General features: G+C 43.3%; 1 protein-coding gene across 4 annotated transcripts in view; it reads left to right on the forward strand.

Moving 5' to 3' along the window:
- Positions 1-25,186, forward strand: part of LOC111253906 (uncharacterized) — a 31,355-nt gene extending 6,169 nt beyond the window's left edge. Inside the window, exons 1-19 of one of the 4 annotated variants that reach the window (XM_022814124.2) lie at positions 1,571-2,564; positions 8,291-9,428; positions 9,602-9,707; positions 10,083-10,329; positions 10,457-10,845; positions 11,077-11,368; positions 11,588-11,696; positions 12,269-13,016; positions 13,453-14,595; positions 14,842-15,055; positions 15,343-15,634; positions 16,331-16,569; positions 17,026-17,934; positions 18,210-18,339; positions 18,537-18,842; positions 19,106-19,506; positions 19,658-20,246; positions 20,502-20,678; positions 21,489-25,186. In XM_022814124.2, coding sequence (XP_022669859.1) covers positions 9,381-9,428; positions 9,602-9,707; positions 10,083-10,329; positions 10,457-10,845; positions 11,077-11,368; positions 11,588-11,696; positions 12,269-13,016; positions 13,453-14,595; positions 14,842-15,055; positions 15,343-15,634; positions 16,331-16,569; positions 17,026-17,934; positions 18,210-18,339; positions 18,537-18,842; positions 19,106-19,506; positions 19,658-20,246; positions 20,502-20,678; positions 21,489-21,869 — 6,720 coding nt within the window. In that variant the 5' untranslated portion in view covers positions 1,571-2,564; positions 8,291-9,380 and the 3' untranslated portion in view covers positions 21,870-25,186. Of the gene's footprint in view, positions 1-1,570; positions 2,565-8,290; positions 9,429-9,601; positions 9,708-10,082; positions 10,330-10,456; positions 10,846-11,035; positions 11,369-11,587; positions 11,697-12,268; positions 13,017-13,452; positions 14,596-14,841; positions 15,056-15,342; positions 15,635-16,330; positions 16,570-17,025; positions 17,935-18,209; positions 18,340-18,536; positions 18,843-19,105; positions 19,507-19,657; positions 20,247-20,501; positions 20,679-21,488 lie in introns of those variants that run through there. The other 3 variants (XM_086976251.1, XM_022814125.2, XM_022814126.2) reach the window with 3 other exon arrangements.

The following is a 25,186-nucleotide window of genomic DNA, read 5'->3' on the forward strand; positions in this document are numbered from 1 at the left end:
TGTTACTGGCAAGCCGTTGGCACAAGAATTGACTAAAGCTGCTATAGGTATCCAGACCGCGTACTGTACACTATTGTAGCCCTTCCCTCGATGCGCGGTTTACACGAACGCGAGACTGTAGACAGAAGCACTGGCTCTCATTGTCTGTCTGTCGGTCGCTCACGGTCTGTTGGGTTCGATAGGCAAACAAAGAAGCCCGCATTCAATCAAAGGTCGTTGTATCGGCTACTGACTGTTTTTGCTGGATGGAGCGAAGCGGAGACGGTGGTGGATGGTCATACCACGCAAACATATTGTGTGTTTGTATAGCCTAATATCCAGCCGCTACTCCACTTGGCTGTTGAAAAGAACGTAACGACAACCCCACAATGGCAGTGATAGAAAAAAGCGACTGGTAAATGACGGCGGCGGGTAAAAGTAGTATCAGTAGTCTCGGCAAAGCAAAAGCACAGGAAGACCTGTCGAGCTTCAAGTTAACGGAACAGCGCAGTGGAGCTCGAACGTGGAACGAAACTGCGCTCTGGTGTATTGCTCGTCCTACGTAACGCTGTTGTCAACATCTATCTGTGTGTCAGTCACCACAACAAAGACTTAGCCGCGCAGGCGAGCGCGCTCGCGCGCGTGCGCACATGTTCGCGCGGATCTCGGAACACTCAATTGGCAAATGACGGTAAGAGAAGACGACGACGGCAGCGGCAGCATCACCAGTAGCGTTGGCTGGCGCAGTGGCAGCCGTAAACTAGATCAACAACCCCTGTGTACTACTGCTGCAAAAGTGGAAGAGTATCTATGTGAGCTACCCCGACAGCAATGACTATTGGAGAAGTGGGAGAGGAATTGGGGTAGAGCTGTTGAGGCGTAAAAGAGTTCATCGAAGCAGTAGTAATTCCGCAGTCGCTGACGACAGTTCTACCGCTGTTGTCAACAGACGGCTGGCGGCGGCAGCAACACCTCGGCTGCGACGGTCGGAGCAGTAGCTGTGGCTGCTCGCCAAAGAGGCTGCCAGTGGTTTAGCAACGATGGCGGCGGTGGCAGCGTCAGCAATATGTGAGATCGCAGTATCGGCGCCACTGAGGCGCTGTAGACGCAGTAGCATCGGCCGCGGAAGCCTTATGTAGTCGTCATCGTGTTATCTCTATGGCTACATCTATAGTTGTTACGTCATTGTTGCCTCGGCTGCCCCTCAAGAACGGCTGGGAACGTATTCTACGGCGGACCCCTCTGCCATCCGCATGGAGTACGTTAAGAGGTGATAGCGGCAGTTGGGACACGACGATTAAACAAACCGTCACTGGTACTATCCAACGGCGAATGCGGTGGCGCACTCGTCAAGTCTCTCACAGCCTCTGTGACGAGAGCCAACTATGAATCTAGCACCGTATCAACGATCGAAATGACGACTGTAACAGTAACATGAGAAAACGGGTGGACCGACAGACGAACGGCAGTCCTTTCGAGTGACACTCAGTGTTCGAGTGTTACTGCTGCTGAGATGATGATTATGACGACGATGACGATAGAGTAATGAGGTGGTTATTTGCCTAGATGGCCGCTGGTTGTTTAGGTCGATGGGTGGGTGGGTGGGTGTCCATTCAGTCGTTCTCCTCTGTCTGCTGTTGGTGAACGGTAATGATGACGACGGCCGCTGTGGTAGAGATTCCATCAAGTCATCACAAACACCACCATCCGTACGACCGCTGTTGTCGAATGGTGGTACTATTACTACTGCGCTCGCTGCAGTGCTCATCCCATGGCCGTGTTGCTAGCTACTTTATCACTGCGTGTAGTGCTGAAAATCGGAGCCCGACTCGCACGCGGTACCCCGTAACTGAAGCTGAAGCTGGCTGGTACATGTGAGAGTTAGTTCAAAGAAGAGGACGACGTTGCTCGCACGGCGACAACGACAACGACGATGATAGCGGGGCGGAGGGGCAGTTGTGTGGCTATAAACCAGTGCATTATGGACGCACGTCGCCGTTCTTCTTTGTTTCAGTGATCTTTTTTTCTAGCTGTTGTGCATAGTAGAGAAGCTCAAGTGACCGCAGTCGATAGTTACAACGAAAAATGGAATATGAAACTACGCAGGTTTCTACTATTCCTATAAAATGATATTACGGTGTAGTATTGCGTTTCTCTTCGAATTGTCTATTCCTCGGACCCATTACGATCCTACATATTCTGTCCAGCAGAACAAAGGTGCCGTCTGTCGAAAGTTAGCCCGCTGAAAATAAGTAAAAAGTTACGTGCCTATGTGAGTATATTTGTGCATTTCTAACAACTCCGCGGTCATCAGTTCACAAATGGGTAAACATTAAAGAAGCCGAAGCCAACAAGCGAAATACTGTTATCCATCCTATTGCAATTGTTATTATGGATACGGTGGACGTAACGTGCAGAAAAATCAGCATACAGTTTTCTAAAAAATAAGAAAAATTTACGCGCGTCCTACTATCTTGAGGATAACATTCATCTCGGCAAAATATCTAGATGCGTAAGTGAGGAAAGCGCGCGTTACAGGCTGCGGCTGTCTGCGTATCGTCGAACAGACTATTCGTAGTTTCACTGTAAGTGCCCTAGTGTTAATTCAATAACAGACATAATCTGTATGAAAGGCGAAGTGTATTGTTATTTTCACGCATTTATGTACGATTCCAATCATCACTAACCAACCAACCCATCGTTTGATCGCACTCGACACTCAGGCCTGATATATTTATTCAGACCATCAGCGACCTGCTCATTCAGTTGTTTACATTTAGCGTGAGGTTTGCCATGTGCAGCAAATGATCAGCTTGTCGTTGGTTAGTAGATGGTGTTCATCGTATGCCCCAGGCCGGAGGCGCTGTGGCCGCTCGGTCAGTAATTGAATCTATAATAGCTTTGATGCGGCCGATAGCCAGTTTTTGAGCGTGGGCTTACTTTTTCAGTGTTTGTAGGCACTTTAAAAATAGAATTCAATATAATAATTTGGCATGCGAAAAGACTCCATCAACTCGTTGGCTCACACTCACGATTGAACTGTGGCTATAACGAGTGAACGACAGTTCGATATCTGACGGATATTGCATCTGGGAATTTGTTCAACACAAGATGTTGACACGCTACTACCTGCTTGCAGTTATATAGTTACATTGACTGGCCCGTTGTTATCGTGGGTACGTAACTACGGTATATAACTTACACCTGTTAGGAACAATACGCGGTCAGATAGTGGGGCATTACTGGAACCCGGAATCACTGGTCTTTGAAAGCAATCGTAAGGGTCCGAACATCGATGGTAAAATGGTGGATGTTCGGACCCTTACGCCTTAAAATCGAACGCCGTGTTACATAACTATGATTACATATATATATATAGAGAGAGAGAGAGAGAGAGAGAGAGGGAGCATAAACGACGGGAAAAATTCATTTTTGATGCTTTTCTTTCATTTCTCTGTGGCTGAGCCCTTTTCGAAAATGTGTATCTTTAAAAGATAGAGATTGCTGTTGCACGAGTAAATCTCTACCGGGTGATCCAGTAGTTCCAGCTCATTCATGGTGCATTCGTAGAGTACGAAACGTACTCTACGAACGCCCGTCTGCGTGCCATGAATATGATTCTTATATATCGCATGTGTAAAGGATTTCCTGTCTCTAAAGCTCTAGATATTGATCACTCTATAAGGTAAAGTTGATTTATAAGCAGCGTTATGAGCTATACCTGTTTATAGCAGTCGTACAGAACATGCCGGTTCTCCTACAACAGTTGTTCAATACCTAGACAGGACACTGTTAGCACACATGCTATTGTATGTTTAATTAGGAGAGTCCCAACTTTAGTTTTAAATAATTAATATTCTTGTTTTAGAAAAGCCAGAAATTCCCAAATGGATATTATGAAATCATGAAAAATGATGCTATAGAATATCGGCACAATGGAGCATGAGCATTGAGAAAGAACTTTAGTTAAATTCCCCCAATTCAGAATCGAGAAAGTAATAGAGAGTGATGCAACTTGTTTTTTCTAACTTTTTGATTGTCACAAAATAGATAAGCATAGAGTGTAGGCAGTAGCTGACAATCGCCTGGTGCGTAACACTAACGGTGCCGGCAAAGCTATTCTATTTCGAAATCTGACGTAAGCTTGAATTGATTACATTATATCATGAGGATAAAATGATGTCTTTAAAATGCGGCTTTAATATTCTGGAGTGCCACTCTCAAAGGCAGCTTTGAAGTGGGAAAGAGATGGACATCTTTGGCAAAGGATAAAAGGCGCTTATGTGTCCGATATCGCGGCGAACGACCTTTGACGACCATTGGGGTGCATGTTTTAGTGAAAGATTATTCAAGCGCGTAGGTACACACGGATAGGTGCGACGTATGTTCCTCTGATTATTTTTAGAAGCTGGAACAAGTGATAATCTCTTCCAAGGATTCAAAAAATCTGTATTCACAGTTAAACTCTCGGCCACACGCGAGTTGCAGGAAGCAACATTTTAGGACATGGTTTTTCTAGTGAAGACTCATTGCCCTACGGACCAATGCAGTTTCTCCAACTTCAATTTTAAACATCAAATAGGTGGCTTAGAGAAGTTCGAGGCTATGCAAATTTGGCAACTTTAGTTAATCCTTTCCTTAAAGAGCCGGCGACGGTATGTGAGACAATTAGATTCAGCAAGGAAACTTCGACCCACAAGCGAATTGATTTTCGTGGTGAATTGACCCGATTTTTTCAAGGAACTCCAATAGGTCTTCACGCTCGTGGCCTGCAAATGCATCCGTTCGAACCATTACGATAATGCTTGTTCCTCACATGAAGTTGCCGAGGTAATACAGAAGCGGCTCACTACAGAGGAAATCAGACAGCTCCGCAGAATAATAAAACAACTACACCCATCTTCGCTATGGCGCTATTTCCGTAACGCTGGCATAGCTGAAACTCTACAGGGCTCTAAAAATTTCTTAAAAGTTTTTGCACCTACCGTCTTATATTTACATGAGTTGGTTGCTTTTTATCCAGTCGTTATTCGACAATAAATGTCGCTGCTCACCGTAGCGGTAGCCAGGAAAGCTAATTTACAAGCATGGCCTTTCCAATTTGATCCTTAAGCTAAGAGTCGATATGTTTTTTATTGAAAAAGACTGTCTGCGTAGTCAGTAATATGTACACTGCCCGTAGCGCCGCCTGCCTCTATACATCATAGCCGTAGTATATTTATATTGGGTTTTACCAAGTTAAGATTAATAACCCTACAAATGAAATGTTGGCACGAAAAGATTTTTGTTCGTCAGCTTCGTCAGAACTGAAAAACACAACCAAAAGGTACTGCCAAAACCAATAAACAGTTCCTTGTTTAAACAAAGTAAAGGTTGATATATAAACAGCCCAGGCGACTTGCTCGTTGTGAACTTGACGGACATGAATGCATTAAATAGTTCCCTTCTAAGTCCCGTTACAAATACAGCAAAAACCTCTTCAAGTTGTCCTACTACAAGCTACCATGTCATGCTTAACTTCTCAAACAAGAGTAAAGTTTACTCATTTCATGGGTAATTCATAGATATAGAATAGATTCTTTGTGTACTCTAGGATGCGCAGACGACACTAATCGAGGTTGAAGATTGACCACCAAAACGGATTGAAGTACCTTCCTACCGAATGGACAGCAGCGTAGACATTTTAAATTAATTTATAAATTCCGCGCTCCTTGGCATGCGCTTAATTAGTTCTTACTGGGTTAACCTTTTTCTTTGTTGGACACAGGATCTGACTACAAACGTTTTTTGGGTAAATAAAGTTAATGTCTAACCTTTCTACTTACAATACCGCAAAACGAATGCCAGAAAATTTGTCGCTTGTAAAAATACAGATAACAATGATATTTAAAAGCCCAACTTATGACGTCTGATGTCGCATCACTTATGACATAAAAGGTCAAAAGTATTTATTTTTTAATATATAATAACGAAACATAATAAAATAGAATATACTTAGCTCCTTTGCCTGCATTCCAGTGTCTTTATGGCATCATATTGAGTTAAACGTCTGCGAATTTGTACTAAATACAAATATAAGGTAATAACCTAGCCCATGTGTTAAAAGGCTTATACAAATAAATGGGGAGAAAAATCGGCAAGAAATCGGTCAGAAAGCTAGAGAAAATTACTACTAAAAGCATTTCGACTTAGGGAGCTGATATTTTCAAGCGAGCTAAAAATTTTCAAAGCTTATTGTTTGAAGTTTAAAATATACAATGTGTTCAGAACTCAAATAAAATAGGCAGACGACTCACTTAAATCAAATTTATAAAGTAATTAGCTTCATTCGGTTTCTAGGGATGTTGTAATAGGGCGGAGTTTAAGTTTATTAATTAAAGAGGTATCAAGAGGGTTGTGCTGACGCCGAAAATGCTTAACCATGCCGCCATTAATATGAAGGTTTATTGCGTGGATGTCGGTTAGCTGGAAGTCGTGAGCTCGGCAGACTTCTAAATTGTGGTCAGGCTGAAGGCTCTGTCGCTGTGGGTGTCGCAGAAGGACGTCGCCACCAACATCGGGTGGGGGTCGTAGCTGTGGGCAAGGGGCTTTGGCCTGCTTTAGGAGAAATTTGGGAGCAGTGGCCGACTTTCGCGACGATACTAAGCCGCGGTCGTGTGTCTGGGGTAAATTGGGACACCTAGGGGCAGCATGTTGAGGCAACGACGGGCCGGATAGGAAGAGGGAAACAGGTGGAGAGGGTTGGCCTTTGCAAGGACTACTAGGTCGTGTAAGCTGCAAGACAAGAAAGGTGGAAGAGGGAAAGGCGCGAAAAGCCGTTTGCTAGGCGTCTCCTTTACCCAAGCTTAGTCTTTGGCTGGCAGCTATTCGCCCAGCAAGCCACAAACCAACTCACTTATTCGGCTGATGGCCACGTGGCGATTTACCCCTTTGAGGGCCTGATGAGATGCGAAACATACATACACACAGGCTTTATATCCCCCTCCCCCACTATTGCCAAAACCCAACACTCGATTCTCATGCAGGACAGGCAAGCCTGAGAGGAGGTTGGGCCCTGGATTCAATGTTCCCCCAGGAAAACTCTACTCCGCTCAGTCCTCGTATAGAGTCACACATACCCATCCATAGCGTTGTGTGATGGTGGCCTGGAGGGCAATACCAGAACGGGTGGGGAGAAGGGATGACGGACAAGAATCGGGGGAATGGGGAAGACAGGGAGAAGACAGAAGCGAGTTAGGCCAGCGGGCGGGAGCTCAGTCTAGCGAGGTGGAACCAGTGGGCGACGTGGACATACCTCAAAAGAGACCGAGGACGGGGAAAGGGAAAAAAGGTGGGCGGCATGTAGAATACCCTGTCTCATGGGTGTGTCGATGGGTGGTAGTAGAGTTGCCAGCAGTAGTAAATAGTGGTAGTAGTGGTGGCGGTGGTGCTGCTGCTGTTGGCGGTGTGCCGTAGTGGGATGAGGATGGGCCAAACTGTAGGTGGAAGGGGGAGCGGCAGCAGCAACAAAGGGGAAGGGAAGGAAGTACGGAGGACGATGGGGAAGGGGTGACTAAAGGTAGAAAGAAACATTAGGAAACGAAAGGAGTAAGGGAAGAAGACGAAATTCCTTTGGGTGGGTAGCTATTCGGGTGTGTGCGGATGAGGACGAGGAAAGAGACGTGACGGCATAAGGTAGGCTGAATAGGCGGAAGCAAATAGGGCCACACTGAAAATTTACCTACCTATATCTATGTAGATACGAGAGAGTATTCAAGAAGCTTAGCTGGGTGTAAGTAAGTTGGATATGTAAGTTAAGGACGAAGCCTTAAGCGCCACGCGCGAATATTGGAAAGTATCAAATCTTGATGAGCGTAGACGAGACAGAACAATGTCTGGTCTGTTCTCGACATGTTGTCAGCTGGTACGAATCGGAAAAAGTTGCGTTAGCATCGAACAGTCCACTACACCACTGTGTGTTCCAAGTGTTGTCATTAGGTAATACTCTTCGATAATAAACACGTTTCTAATAATATATATATATATAGCATCATAGGGACAGTTAATTAAGGATGCTGGAGTTCGTATGGTTCCTGGCTGTGTTCTGTGTGTACAGCAGTTGACTCCCTTGAGGTTTTTTAAATCGAGTCACCTTTTGAGATTTACTTATTTATCTAAAGCAATTACTCTATTCTCCATAGGAGAAATTATAATAGCCTGTATACTGTAGTCAGATGACAAAGCTTAAATACCAAATATGGGAGCAATTTATATATACGATTAAGATTCTTATACGTAGAATCGTTTCGTCCTGGATTGCTTGTTCTTTCAGGTGTTCGTTACCGAGATGACCTGACCACGGTCTTCGCTTTAGAGGCGCATTAAGCCAAGTTGTTAATACTATAAATTATCTAGTCAAATTGTATTTAGTCTAATTGGAGTACTGCTTTGATGAGGACGTGGACACGTCAGATTGATATCATTCCAAGTGCCGTGTTCGCAGCAGAATCCTTATCAAGCAAAAGTAAACGTACCGCTAGAAGGCTATTTCTGTAGATTGATCTACAGAAAAACAAAAAACGTGTCGTCTTTATCATCACGTAGAGAAAGCACCAGCTATCACTGTTACTTTTTTTTTTTTTGCTGTATTGTGATGATTGCGCGCACTCCTTTACGAGACCATTGGCTATTCTAGGGTCCCGCTAGACAGTCGATTACCGTGACAAACATATTAACAATGAAATGTAGAAAGAGTTATTGGTCACTATTCGAAGGGCCCTTTGGCAAGACTGAAGGTTCTTAAATAGCAACAGGAACACTACGTAAAGTCAAATGAACGGATAGTTCAATATTAGCGACAAATGAACAACTGTTCTTTCTCTCCAAGTTAGGCAATCTAGAAATTGGATTCTTAATGTGATAATTAATATCATCAAGTTATTATCGAGCGGGACGAAGTCCATCAGTCACTGAAGTAATGAGTGCACTAGCCGGCATCACGGCTTTACCTTAGACAACACCTTATTGTGGGACAGCGTAAAACTGAGAATAAAATGAATGAGTTCATTAAGTGACTGAATACTCCTCTCATCGTTGATGGGTATTTCAAATACATTTTTAACCATTTGAAAGCATTGTTAAAATCTATTGCCCGACACGTATCTCCATATAATCGAATATGGTAACAACGGAAAGCGAGAAGCGGGTTCATCAGCGGCCGCTGAAGATACAGAATTGGTGTCATCTATTAACGTTAGACAGACCGAGATAAAGGTGCATTGGTCAAACGTAACTAGAAAAATATTGACGGAGAAGCTTCACTTAGTCACAAAAACCATATGATCATTGAACTGAACTATAAAAATCAATTCGGAGGTGAAATTCATTGTTAAATAGGAACCCAGTTGTTGTTTCGTGTCGGTATGGATCCATCAAAGCTCAATTTGGTCGTCGCAACGGCTGCTTTACAGGTAAAGTAGTATCCGAATAATTAATGTAATGATTACTAAGTCGTAACTATACTAGACATCTGTGATAGATTAAAATGCCAAAATATCAGATATAATAACAGACATAACATATGCAACTGAAGATGAAAATTGATAAAAACTATGTTTAAATAATTCGTTTGTGATGTGTTTAGAATATGGGTTATAGCCCGGAACGGCTACGTCAACTATTTGAAAGCTCGCGACTTCTTACCAAAGAGCATCCAAGAGAGGCCGAAAATGATCCAGGATACTTTGAAGGTAAATAATAAAATACACTTCAGACGAGCATCGTCCATCCGCTGTGCTGGCTTCTGTAGCAAATCAAGCGCGCCGTACTGCTTCGAAGAAGCAACACCCTTTTGGGGCTGGCCTATCACATCCCCGCAACACATCCAGCTAAACCAAACTATCTACCACATGAAATAATTGTGGTCGTTGACAAACATGTTCTTCATATAGTTACTTCATAACGGTTCGAATGCACGAAAAAGACCGAGGACATCGGTGCTAGCACTGACGTATGTACCCGACGAAGCATTACGCAGTACGAGTTTTAGTAAACTATATACCATAACGTGAGACGATATTTATTTCTAAGCGTTTGTTGGTTAATGTGTCGTGTGTACCTGACAGGTTCAGGACGTTTGTCAATTGACGGCTCTTCTGTAGCCCGATACAACCCCACATTTGACCAGTTTAAATGCGTCTACTGCGGTGTGACTGGAGGCGTCACCCGAACGGCAGAACATTATCTAACAGAACACGTCGATCTTGCAAGTCGAGCTGCTGCAGCTGCGCCAAATATCACAGACTCGTCTACATCAACAGCGGGACAGCTTTTCCGGTGTCCAAAGTGCACCTACACTTCTGACTGGCCTAGGTACATCGATTTCCTATAGATATAGTACCAATACTGCCTTTGAATGTACATCTTCAGTTTAAATCAATTGGAAATACGTTACATTAAACACGTCAACAACAAAGCGTTTTTCGTTTGCGGGATGTAGGTGTGTACGAATGCACCTTAACAAACAGCACGGACTGGCTGATATCCCGTCGTCCCTATGGGCCGAGACCCATCCTTTACTGGGAGAGACTATCAAACTGCTCGAGGAACTCAAAAGTCTCGTTACTTCATATATAGCAGTCGCCAATAGAAATTCAAGCACACACTCGCCACCCAGCACTTCGTTAACCGATTCCTCCACCCGATTTGCCTGTCATAACTTAGCTAAATTGAGCACCAATGTCGTTGCCAACCTTGGAAATCTGGCGAACTTACATAGTCATCTAAGCAAGAAGGACCCGGCTACTGTCCCTAACCACGGAACTAACGTCTCTATGCCGACACTTCGAACCATTGATACTCCATCAACATCTCTAACCAGCAGTACTGGTAAATATAAAGAGCATATTTTATGAGATTGTTTCACGGGAAGACTCCGCAGTCTGGTTATACATTCATTGACAACGTTCGGTAATGGTACTAGCTATTTCGACAGGGAACTATATTTTCATTTCATTCACCAGTTACAATGGAACGTATCTGAGAAGAGTTTGTTAGAGTATGTTTAATTAACCCTCAGAATTGACGAGTCTATCTTGGTGTTCGGGCATCCGATGGCAGCTCGTCCGGCTGCTTCTTATGCTGTATGCAACACTTCTACTAGCAGCGACAGCAGCAGCTTACAGGCATCGTCAACACAGGATTCGATAAAATTCAATAACACCACCGTTACGGTGAAAACGGTACTTGAGAAGGCGACGTCTACGAACTGTAACAGTAAAACATTGCTCACATCGAGCTCGTCGATTTTGGTTTCGCCAAACCTTATTTCTACACCGAATAGCGGAAACAATAGCAGCGTAACAGCAATTGTGTCTGGAGTAAACCCTTCGACAACCCTTGTTAAAAAGAGGTACTTACGAAACAAAATTTAATGGCTATACGTCGTAATATCTATATTGCATACCTATCTATATGAGGCTAATCGTTTATATAACACTGCATCTCGGCAAATGATGGTTTTGATGTTTGTTCTTCTATTGTTTGTTTGTTACATGCAACTTCGACTTCTCCACTAAGCCGCATCGTGTTTTTTTAACTCTCTTCATTTTTTTTGTCTCTCGTTATACAGATATACATGCGAGCAATGCGCGTATTCAACGGATCGGCGTGATCTCTATAACCGACACGAGAATATCCACAAAGAAGACAAGCCGTTCCACTGCTACGTCTGCCACAAGGTACTCGCTCCTTCAGGCACATCCTAATAGCTCGCGGTTCTGCGAAACCCTAGCGTCGTCCAAAAAGTTTTCAAAGAGTCTCATCGGCATTGCATTAAAACAATATCAGGTCACTAACGAACAGGATCGTGCCGACGACAGGTTTCGCTGTCATCCAGTCAATCGCCGTGTCGAATCGAAAAATGATGAAACCATTTGCGTCATGGTGAATGAGCCCACATGACTATTCCGTTGCTTGATTTATCAATGAGCTTATCTGCACTCCAGCTAGCATTCGTCGGCAGAATTTTTGGGAACGGTGTACAACTATCCATAGCTGTTTTGGCATTCGCATGTCATCACCGCGTCGTTGTCTCAACTAGGATATGAACTTCTTTTTCCGATGACGCGCCTACACTGTGTTTTATTGAATGAATAGACGTATCTTCATCGATACGAGCGTAAACTATGCGTACTCCGTTGAAGTTACACTCTTCGATCGATATTGATCTTAATATAGTGGACGTAATAAACCTATGTCGACTGCAAGGACTGCATTTTTGACGTGTTGTTGCTGTTGTCGTACATTTCAGCTGTTCAACCGCGCGGATCACGTCAAGAAGCACTTTCTGCGCATCCACAAGGGGAGGCCGTACAACGTGGCCCTTATTCGTCGCCGGGGAATTACGTCTGTCGGTAACAACAATAACAATCAATTGGTAGTACCTAGTCCCGCACCGGTTAGCACTGCCGCCTCGTCGCTTCCGGCTCAAATGGCCTCCACATTAAGCCAAGCAAATACTCATCATAGCTTTTTGCCATCGGCAGTCGTTGCTACGAGCTCAACCAACGCAACAAGTATCGGCAATAGCAGTAACAATAGCAACAGTGGCTACTTAACAACGGACGGGACCGCGAGGTCGACCGCGAACGCTCTGATCACGCCTCTGGTCACGTCTCTCGCCACCAGTCTAGCAGCTAATGGGAACGCTAATGGCGCAGCAGCGGCCGCCATTCTGGCAGCGGCTAGCAGAAAAGCTGCTACGCCACCCCTTGCTGTTAGCTTAGCAAATGATACCCTAGGGGTGCTGGGAAGCGCGTCTACTTTAACGCCCTTGGCAGCGCTGGCTTTAGCCCATCAACGAGCAACTGCAGCAACTGCTCAAGCGGCTACCACGATCCTCAGTTCTGCGACATCGTCCGCGGCAAACTCAAGTCTTACAGCTACGTTGACTACCCTCACGGCACTTGGCCGCGTGGGGGCCGCAGCTGCAGGCGCGGCGCAGGCCGCCCAAGTGGCTCAGGCCAGCATCGCACAGCTGCTCCAGCCAGACGGCAATGGTAAAAATATAGTAACACATATGAGTGATAGAGCGAGTTTGACGCGGGGTTGCCATAGGTTTCAATTGCTACTGTAAGACAATATGACGCACAGGATAAGTTACCTAGAAGTAAACTGACTGCAGTTTTATTGGTTCTCCAATAAGGATCGGATCACGCCTTCTCATTTTCAAACGCTTTTAACCCACTACAGATATATCTTTTTTTTAAATAATAATAATAATCGTAACAAACATTCTGGATGGTTCGTTTGGAAGCCGTCGCGAGCTGCGCCGGTCTCCCAGCGATCTTGTCTCTAGGAAATATTTTAGGTTTAGCTTGATGAAAGCATAGGCAAATTGTGTAAATGCAAACAGCCTTATTTGTGTTATATCTAAAATTGCGAAGAACGAAAAAAAATAAACACATACTATTTTTGCCTGCATGATGTTTGCAGTAAGCTCTGGTTCATCGGCATCGATTCCACTTGTTGTGCCGATAGGCCCGATAACGCCGGCGGCGGGAACAGTTCACGATACTTCAAGTCTCGTATGCCAGTCAGCAAAAGCGTCACAGCGTACAATAAATGACAACTGCTTAAAACAAGAAGACGATGTTAACCAGCCGGCTTCTGACATTGAAACTGATTCGAAAGCGGAGCTAAAGGAACTCGGAAGGGACCAAAAGCTCATAAAAGATTACAATGGTCGGATGAGTGAGGACAGAGGTGCTGGTGTTGATGTCACTGGATCTATACGGTCGTCACCACCGCCGCCCGTACTAGAGGCCATTGTGTCCTCAATTGGACATCAGCAACAGAGCCGAACTCTGAAACGCAAAGCAGATTCTTCGTTCTCGACCTCCCCTTCAACAGCGAAAAGTAAAGTGCTTGTTGAGACATCGGCAGCGTCTTCAGGTCTTCTTAGCCCAGCAGCAGCGCATGGTAGCATCACCAAGCGTGCGACCACAGCTTTGGACCTCGTAAACTCGCAGAAAGCCACGTCTCCCGTAGTCCGCGGCCGTGATAACAGCAACAAATCGAAAGGTTATTCAATGAAAACACGGGAAACTTACAACCATGGGCGTCCTTTGGAGCCAAGCGCCGATAAAGCTCAGCAGAGTCTACATAATTATACAGGCGATGTGATTCACTTGCAAAAAGGAATATTGGCTAACAGCAATATAGCCGATAAGTTGAAAAGTGACACAAATCATAAAACGGACGGCAGTTCGCCAGAGCTTAAGGAAGAGCATGACGACATTATTGGAGATAAGGATAAAAGTCAAGGTAGCAAAAGGAAGGAAAAACCACAGCTTGAAGCAAACTTTAATGAGTCTTTTTCTCAACGACTAGTCAGCACTAGTAGCAGTGGTGATAATGGTTATACGGATTCTACAATGGCAATTACTTCAAAACCTGGGACAAATATGGCCGCAGGGGACCAGTCTGTATTCCCTCTTCTGACATCGACTGTACCCAACAGTCGCCGGCATAATCCGCGTCGCTCCACACGAACGTCCTCAACAACTGCATCAGCTGCCGCAATAACGACGCCGGTGTCATCAGTAACTTACAGCGTTCCACAACAGTTAGCGAACCGTACGCACACATATTCAACTATTGCGTGTATTATATTATATATAGCAATGGGTGCTTCTAACCGATGATCGATCCCGCTTCGCAGTTTTCTAAGTTATTATCGAATAGAGACTTACATAGTACTATCTACCTGTTCATTTTAACTTGCGAGTTGACCTTACAAGATCTGCCCTTGCTTGTCCGTCCAGATGCAAAGCTTTTCTCTAGTCTAATAGATTTGTCGCTTTTCTTGATCTGTGTTCGTAGATAAGCAAAACGCATTATCAATACAATTATCATCGATACGAACGCGCCAAAGATCAGCCCAACAACGCTCACAAACGGACCACCTTCAACCCGATGAGAACAAATGCACCCTCGAGGACGCCAATTTTACCGTAACAGCAGCAGGCCGCTGCGCTCCGTCGAAGACTAGCCACAGTTCTACGACACTATCAAAAAACACTGAAAATATATCGAGGTAAGGATATCTCTTTTCAATTATGTGCTTGCCCATGATATACGTTATTACGAAGAGGCGGTTGTTTCCAAATTGGTGCGCTTCATTGCGACATGATTCAACTAGACCAAAGAGACACCATTGTATTAGGTTATGAACCATTCATAAATCCAGTTAAGCTTAATTCATCCACAAGTGTATCAAAAAGTAAAACGTTGACTTGGTGGCCAGTGAAATAAATCAAACCTAGGTTTGACAATTGTGAAACAATTTGTTCCGTTCGTTTGCGGTCCTGTTACATGACGCAGGATTTCGTCGGGTGTAGAAGTGACGGTCATTCTTCCGCCTCCTCCGAAGCTTACTCCGAAACCAATCGACGAGGCAGATGAGTGTCTAGCAAGTGGCATCGATAATCAGCCCTCTAACCAAAAAAGAACCCCTCACCTTCGAGCTAATGAGCGTCAGCTGCCCGACAGCTCTCTAACATGTGATCCAGTCGGCACAGGAAGCAGCATCACTAGCACAAGCACTCTGACAGCTTCCGGAGCAATTGCAGGCCCTTCAAAGAAGCGCGAAACGGCGGTTTTGGAGCCAAGTCAGGTACAAATGTCAAGCAACAGATATGTACAAATGTACCAAACTTTTAGTTCAAAAATCAACACGCGCCAGTAGATTAAAGTGTTAGTAAATCTGTTTATTTAACTTTCATCCTGTTGTTTTAGATATGGCGTAGGTGTCCATCGCATATATAGAAACAACTCAAATGCGTGTCTCACAGCAGCTAAGGAAGAATGTCCCAGGATTTTATAATTATTCCCCTACCGTGCACCAACGATAATTGCACAATTTTGGCGGAATAGAATCATCCACTAAGTATATCTGTTTTGGGCCAGTTGTATAAGTCTCGACAAACTAGGGAATATTTTTACATTGGAATATTCAGGAATGTTCAATGATGATCTGCAATAGCCACATAACCTTTAGCATGAGGATACCTATAGTAATATAAATATCTGCTCGTTGCTGGAAGTATTTCGAAAAATGAAAAAGCCACCACTTTTCTTCTAGGCGCAATAATTGTGCCATGCAGAAAAAATCAAAAAGCATGAAACAGAGGTAAGGGACATTTTTTTTGCTGAAGAACACACTTGCATTTGTTTTACTGTGGCGTACACCCCGCCTGAATCAGTTGTGTAGAAATGGAGATTATACATTAAGATAAATTGAATGGTGGTCCAGGCAAATAATTCTATACTATTCACACACAAGCTAACGTCGCTGCCTTTTCACTATCAGGTAAAAGAGTATACATGTGATCAATGCCCATGGCGAGGTGTTGATGGATGGGGTCTGCGTCGCCATATGAACACCCACCTAAAGCCGTTTCGTTGTCAACTCTGCGACTACAAAGCTGCGCGCTCCGAACGGTTGGGAGCTCACGTCCTTCGCGTTCACGGTAAACATCTTTGCGCCAAGTGCGAAAATCTGTCGTTTCCGGACGCAGCAGCTCTTGACCATCATGTGCGCACCGCTCAGTAAGTGCAAAATGAGTTCGCGAGGAATTGAGCGAATTCCCTTAGAAGAAACGTAATGAAAAATATGAATAGAACTAATAAATGAAGACATTTCTCCCTTAGCTTATTCGTTGAACGATTGCACTCATTGTGCTGGTTTCTTTACCTTGTTTACTTCAAATATTTAACTCAATCCAGAAAGCACAAATTGACTCTGAAGCGGTTGTACATATACTGTGGAACGAAGACGTGAGAGACGCAATAGTTAGCCCAGCAAAACACTACGTTAATGACATTAATCATTCAATGGTATTTACTTTTTCATACTACACTATGGAGATGATTGATAGAGGATAGCTAGATATATAAACGTGTGTGTAACAGCCAGAGACCAGTGCCCGAGATTCGGTCTTCTCCTTGAAAGTTGTATGTCTGAGTATGTTTCTTATTGTAACGGGATTCAATGTTGCTTTATAGCCGTTCGACGAATCAGTATACACGTCCTCTGCCAAATGGAAATTCGTCCGATTTGGCCAGAAATGCCAGTGGTGGAGGTTCAGCATTTGATGGCATAACTTCGGTCGAGAATAGCAACGGTAGACCAATTGAAAGTAAGAAAAGTCCCCCAGAAGCTGCCGACACAAATCCCGAAGTGGACATCGACGACGAGAGTGGCGAAGGTGAACTTCTAGTCGATGATCGTTATGAAGACGACAGCAATTACCGAGATTCCAGCCAAATGAGAGAAATCGATGTTTCTGATATAACCTTGAAGCCTAGTAAAAATGAAGTCGACCCTAACTCGGGCGCCGTAGCGGACCACGATGCAACACTGCTTTTCAAAAAAACGCTTGACAACACTCCCAGCGAGGGTATAAACCTTGCTAGTTGCTGGAAAACCAATTTAGAACAGCTCAGTGACCCCAATGAAGGCGAAAGTGAATCTGAATTCATATCTGATTTTTCGAATACCAAAAGAGATCCTTCGTTAAAGTCTCAGCAGCTTGGGTTTGACTATATAAAAAATAGAGGGCATTTGGAACAAGTCTCTCACAATCAAAGCGAGGAGAAGAAGCTGAAGGAGAAAAAGGAGGACGAGGAGGACATGTCAAGTCCGGCGGATGTTCTTCAGCTGGTTGACGATCGTGATGTCGATGAAGGCGTAGATACGTTCTTTTGCCCCTGGTGTATTCTCAGTTTCGCTGATAAGCTATCTTTGGCATACCATTTGGAGACCAGGCATCCGGGCGCACCTATTGGAACCAATACGTTTATCTCGAACTCTGCTGAAAACATGACCGGCGAATTAATTGAGACGTCACGCGCTAAGCAACATCATCATCACGTACCTGCCTTCCCGTATCAGTGCACTATATGCGGATTCAAGTACGTCATTATTCCTTCGTTTGAAAATACTGAGGGTCATAGTCTCCAGCTTACAGCAATTTCCTAATTTAACCTAACATTATGCGAACAAAGGCCCGATAAAGGTATCATTAGCAACAGAGCCCTATACACTATGTCAACCCTTGTAGAATACGTTACGGCTCATTTTTTCAATGAATCGTCCGAAAATACCGTTCTGTCCGTTCCAAAGGTCCATACAACGAAAGGGTAGATGAGAACGTTAGAGCCATTGACACATACTGCTATATTCGCAGGTGTTTTACTCAGGGCACAATAATGGAACATATGCGAATACATTCAGGTCAATTGGCCAGATGTCGAGCAGAAACGGAGAGCTGTGAACACTCTCCTAGTGGACACGCGACTTCGGATTCGAAAAAAAAGGTAAAATCAGACTTTCGGATTAGGTTCCGTAACATCGTGCTCCCCATAATAAAACATGGTCGCATAATAGTAATGGTAATAGTAACAATATAGTCATGGAATTTCTAAACAGAGATATATTGGCACGAAAGATCACGCTGAGAGGATATAAGAGTAATTAATTAAAATCCGTAACGAACACGCAACTGTCGTTTCAGATCAGTGATCTTGGTAGCTCTACATCAAAGAGGTCGTTAAGGTGCGGCTTTGTTTCCCCATTTGATTCGGAGTTAACTCGACACGTGGTTAACTTGCATTTAGGGGGGCTCGGAGGGGTGTACGGTTCCGGTTGCGCATCTCTGGGGGCTGACGGCGTTGCTGGCTTAGAATCTATGACGGGCTCGTGTCTGGCACGGGCACGCTGCGCCCACTGTGGCCTCGCAGTTAATCGAAGCGAAGAACTGATGCGACACGTCAAAAAAGAGCATCATATTGCCCCACTCGAGTGCACACTTTGTCGAAAGGTTGGTTCCTTGACATGTCCATGACAGTTAGGTAATGCATAACAGCTGCACTCTGATAGCTATATAATGGTGATGGACGTTCACCGAACAGGCAAGCAGTAAAAGTATATAGTTCCTAAATTAAATAATCTTTTATGAAACGGAACAGAAGATTTGCAAGCAGGATTGGGTTAAAGAAGCCTTGAAAGCCCGGGGCTATCTGCCATTCCGTAATAGACTTCAATAAACGCCGTCGTTTAATGCTATTTTACTCGCCTTTTCAGGCATTCTTAGAGTTTTTCCCGGAATTTTACGGTCGCATTTGCCCATCTACGGCCCCCACAGCCGACCAATACACCCATATCCCGCCACATCTACTCCTTTGTCATTCCTCAGCGGAACGTCATCAACCACCAAAAAAACTGAATAAAAAAACACGGCAAAGTAATACTGATAATTATAGTTGTCGCAAACGATCTTCGGATCTCGATCTTCAGCCAGAAGACAATGATATATATACGAGCGACGCTAGAAACACATCTAATCGATCAGGCAACGACGAGCATCGTTACAATAATGGTGAAGATGACCTGGAAGATGACAATGAAGACAACGAAAGTGAGGCGAAAAGCCGCGACACTGAACGCTTTGAAGTGACAGAGCGAAGTGATAAAAGTATTGGGAGGTATGATTTTTCTTTATTTTGACTCGCCCGTTGATAATTGAATTCATATCTGTGCGTTGACTACAAACGTGAAGCTTACCTTGCTTACTTGCATATATACAAAATCAACCTATAGACTAATTAGATATTTTATTGGCAACTGACTTAACAGTGAAGGCCGAAGTAACAACGATCATGACGGCAACCCCCGTGGCTTCTTATCTCGCCTTCTGACGTCGGTCTATCGTCAACTCGCTGAACACAGATCACTTGATGCGACCACGGCGTCGATCATACTCAATACTATTCATAAGCTGAACGATCATAATAGTAAGAAAAATAGTTGCAATGATAATAACGGCTCAATCAGTATTTCTCACAGAGTATCAAACTGTAATCGTAAGGGGTCAAGCCCGTCACAGGAAGCATGTAACGGTAACATGGATACATACCATGGAGATACCAATACTGAGATTGATATCGTCAGTGATTCAAAGGACGCACTACTAGCACAATCGAATGAAATAGCAATCCGATCGCGAAAAAGAGCCACACGCCGCAGTGAACCAAGAAACGTCATCAGAGCTAAATCGCTAGCGAAGGGTCTCACCTACGGCTCCGTATCTCGAATGAGACCCGCTATAATATCTCCCGTAGTTCCTTTCGCAGCGCAGACAAACAAACTTTGGAGTAATAAACTGAGCACCGTCGAGGCTCGACTCAAATTGGTCAGCACGGCTGATGACAGGAAAAAGCATAAGGTAATTTTAAAAGTTGAACTTTATCTCAACTTGCGGAACACTTTGATACAGTTTCAACTCTTGATTTGTTAAGATAATCCAATGTTTATGCCCGCCGCCGCAGATAATAGATGTTCGCACTATCCAACCAAACATAGCTGACTAAATGGTGTATATATATCTAAGACAGAACGCTGTGTCTACCATTCATTAATGGAAATATTTTACATCTGACTATTTAAATACTTTGTGTCATTTGAATTTGTTCTCAATTAGACCCAGTTGATGGAAACGGCGTCGATGGAAACATATAGAAGTGACCGAAATAAAAACTTGAGACGCGGTGGCTCTCAGGGCCACTGGCTGCCATTGCTCAGTCTAAGAAGAAAAACCCTTCGCTGTCCACGCTGCCCGAACCCAAACATCTCTTTACGAACGCCCGGTGCAAAAAAGGTGATTGTTCATATGTATTTGCGTAATAGGCTTGTGCAGTAGTTATATATCGCATACGGCAACTATCCAAGAATTCAATATAAACGTATTGGAGGTTGTACATCAGCAAAGATCAGGGTATATAATGATTAATATGAAATGCGTTGAAATATTTTTCTATACCAAAGAATTAGGCCACGTTTCCAAAATGGATTTTTCCTAATTCATACTTTTTTTTTTCTGCTGTTTAACTCTTACATTATTACTTTATCTAAAGACGCTGTCATTTAATATAACACCAAAGTCAACTGTGGGTGATTCGAGAATGGAGCGTTATTAGGCCTGCATTGCCAGGGGCACCACCAAGCTTAGATCGAGTCTGAACTTCAGAGTTATTAATGCAATCGGAGCAGGATTCTTAAAATTATGAGTTTTTGTTCTGTGTTTTACATTCGGTATCAAAGGCGCTAGGCATTACTTCCCACGGCTAGCCTCTTCCAGCACAAAGCGAAACGTGTTTATGCGCCATTTTGTGCCTAGGTCACCACGTCTCCCTAAGGCTAGAGGGCGTTGTTACAGGGACGAAAATAGCCATATATTTGATGCGCAGCTCGCACTGCTTTCAGCGACGAATATATGTCTAGCCTGCAATAATTCCCTATAAACAGCAAAAACGTCTCGGGCTATCGCTGAACTAGCCAAACGTTCAGAGTACGTTACTAAAAAATTTACGATTTCACCAATTAATAGATCAAAGTCACCTAAGGACTGTTTGTAGTTTGTGTAAGACACGAGAACATAGCATTAATATTTATTTTATTGCTGCTTTAGGTGCACGTCCTAGTCAAGCACCGAATTCAAACCAGCGTAAGACGAAATTTGTCCTGCTCAAATAATCCCCCCACTAATCCGCTAGCTACACCTACGACCGTGCCCAGCTTCTCCAGATCATCAGCTAATAATAATAGTCAACCAGAAAGCGGTGTTGGCACGCGACGAGCAAAAACTCGACTCAAAGAAGAGAATGAAAAAGTCTCATCGACTAATGACGGCACATGGAAGAACTCAAAGCCTGGCACGAAGACAGATCAGCTCAAACAACAAAAACAACAACAACAACAACGATATAATAAATCGCGTACCACCGGATCGTTGCGCCAGACAGAGCGCCCCCGTAGCTCAGGGCCGAGTCTAAGGAGTCGTAAAAAATAGTATCCATTGTGTAAGTGTGTTTGACCAGTAAAATCTAAATGTCGTTAAAACAAACTTCGTTCAGTGACCTGTGAAAACGGTCCTCTTGCTCATTCCGTAGGCCGGACCTACCGCTGAATTACCATTTATATGATAGAAAACGATTTCCCTTCATAACAAGAGACTCAGCAGCTGCCATGTTACACATTTGGATCGCTGTTAACGTTACCCCGTCCTGCCACGTATCGGAACTAGTTGATGGTGGCCTATATTTACACGCAAGTATAATATACACCATCGTTAGTCTGCGTTCAACTATGTTGGGCAAGAAAAGTGTTACTCACTTAACTTTTCAATTGTTATAGCCATCCACCATTATAGCAGAGTTCCCCTGAGAGACGAACCGAGGCACAAAGCAACAGTCAAGTGCACTCTCCAGTGGGGGCATTGCGCATCATTCGAGAGTGATACGTAGCTGTTAATGAATTTCTAGGCTTTTAAGAGTGATTTCGGTCGGGTAAACATGAATTCCCACACCAAAAGGCGATTCTTGTGTTTCTCGAGACATCCTAAGCTTGTGAACGGGTACCTAGCATCCTTCGCGGGGTATAATGAGACGAGCGCTAATAAACTATAGCCTAATAACATAACTAGACAATTAATCCTTAGCTAAATAAATGTACTGTTACCGTAAACAAGAGCTCCCTCTATCAACAACGTATGAATGATGATAATAATAAAGATATATAACGATAACCCATAGAGACCAATTGAAAGACGACGAAAGTCGCAGAACCTATCTGCACCTACAAGTAATGTTGTTAAAAGCTGTTGCAGACAACGTGACCGGTTTTACCCAACATAACATATAAAATATATAAATAATATACTTAATACCTATGAATCGAAACGTTGTGTATAAGAAGCGACCACAAATGAATCATGTTGCCTTGTTTTTCGTCTGCTTAAAATTATCACCTGTTTGTTAGGTGAAAACGGATGTGGGATTTACTAGGGCAGCAGTACCAAGCAGCTGCCTTACGTGTTGAAATTAAAAGTAAACCAATCACAATTTAATTTTTGGCCTTACTTTTTTGTTGTCGCTTTTCTCTGTTAAGTTACAACTCTCCTTAGTTACGTACTATGTGTATAGTGTAAAGTACTGCGTATGCCCACTGAAGATATTGGGTGCACACTGCTACGGAATAGTCGTTATATATTACGAAGTCAAACTCTGGCAGAGCATGTTTACATTGGTACCTTCGTAGATAAACAGTTGATCAGGCATCTCTATTAGCCAAGCTGACGCAAGATTGTGTACGACTTCTGTCATTATACCGTATAGTCTTCAATTCATGTTTTTTGAGAAAGAGTGAATATTAAAGAAGGACCGTGTTTACAGTAGACAAACATTATATACTAAATATAATAATTCGGTGATCATTATCATACGTGTACATATTAAGATTGTATATCCATATGCCATTCATGTGTAACGATTTCTTCGATGTCTATTGCCTCATCATTTGGAGTCTCGGTGAAGTTCTGAAGCAACTAACAGCGGCGCAAATACTAAGGATAGACAGAAAGACGAACACATTCTATATACATGTACGTTGTGCGAGTCACCGCTCACGAAGTAGGCCTAGTGAATCGCTCCGATAGGCCATCGTGTGCAGCTTCGGGCCAATTCCTATTGCTACACATTTTAACGCTGAAAAGCCTTTTGATTGAGACCTAACTATCAGTTTAATTGATGAATATTTTTCTTATTGTCGAAAATTGGTAGTCCACCCTAGTCCATCGATATTTTACTGAAATTATTTATTAGAACGCAAATACTCGTTTGTATAGCATACTTTTTAAAATGGACTTTTTTTACTCAAATATTTTATAAATATCGATACGTGTGTAAATATGCGTGTTTATGTACGTGTTGTGTGACCAACTGCTCGGTGATAAAGTAGAGAAGAAAGAATGGCTAGTGCGAGTAAATGTACTTAACAAATTTCGTCGGCTCGAGGATGGAAAATTACCTTTGGATCAATATTTTTAGAAAGAATTTCTTCCAGCTTTATTTTAGAACCAAACCCTAAGCGTCGTGGTAGTCTCAGTCACACGGAAAATAAAGCCTATACATATATATATATATATGAGCCTCGGAGACGCTACGAGGAAACGTACGATTTAATTGCACGTAGCTAACCTGTCCTTGCTAAACGTTCAGTATGACTTGAATTTAGGAGCTGAACGAGTTAAAAAGTACACTCTAGTCTAAATTCCTATATCCGGCATTGTGTTCGAATGGGCGACACGAGACTCCATAGTTAGTGCGTGCTGAAATGCACGATCTATCATCAATGCGCCGTGCATGCACTGCAATAGGCACATTGTAGGTTTCATCAAGGTTGTTACTTGTTAAGCTGACTATCAAAACAAACACAGCGAAGTAGTTGAACGTTCCTAAAAATATCACACATAACAAATTGCGTACTATTCATCTGAAGTCAGAGGCGCACCAGGTTACCTTCCCATGCCCGCCCCACAGGAGAAGCTATACAGCAGAACGGCTATTGAACACTATGGGAATGATAGAAACGTTCGTGTTAACAGAACGAGATATTGCTGCGATATAAAGTCGTTACGTAGTATCAAGCGTATAGATCGATAGCTATTGTTACCACTACTACTAGCACTATAATACCAAAAAGAGGCACTAGTTGCTACTAGCCCACTGCAAACTAGTCCGTATTGCACGGTAGCTTTAAAACTTTCCCGTTTGTGGTTCATAGTACAACTCGGCGAAAGAGGCGCGTGGCCGAAAAGTTTCTCTATTGTCAGTATGAAACAGTTCTTGTGGAAACCCCGAGCAGTAGTTTTAGCTTGAATGAACTTACTACAGGATCCACTAAATCCCGGGTCTACCTAACGGATTGGATGTTTTCGTCGCATGCCTCAGTTCTAGCCGATCATTCCATTCCAGTAGTCAATCACACTGTAAAGTATTTCAAGTTACTTAATAAGTTAGGAAAGTGGCAATTTGCAAGCATCATTTATAAACCACACTGAAGAAAAGAAGAATGCACTACCCTGCGAAGCGGTCGTAGATGTTAGTTGTTGTCGAAGACAACCGAGCGCTCGAATGAGCAACTGGTTTATTGCCTTTAATCCATTGGAAAACAAAAAAAAAGGCTAAAATTATAATAGGCATCTAATTACAATTGTTAATATGCCTCAATAAAGCAAGTTGTTGCTATATATACAATTAAATGTATAACCTATCATAACTGACGACTAACCTAACCGATAGCAAAAAAAATAAAAACTATCAAATGTAA

This window comes from Varroa destructor, unplaced genomic scaffold (genome assembly GCF_002443255.2).
Source record: "Varroa destructor unplaced genomic scaffold, Vdes_3.0 BEIS01000007.1, whole genome shotgun sequence".
Classification (NCBI taxonomy): Eukaryota; Metazoa; Arthropoda; class Arachnida; order Mesostigmata; family Varroidae; genus Varroa; species Varroa destructor.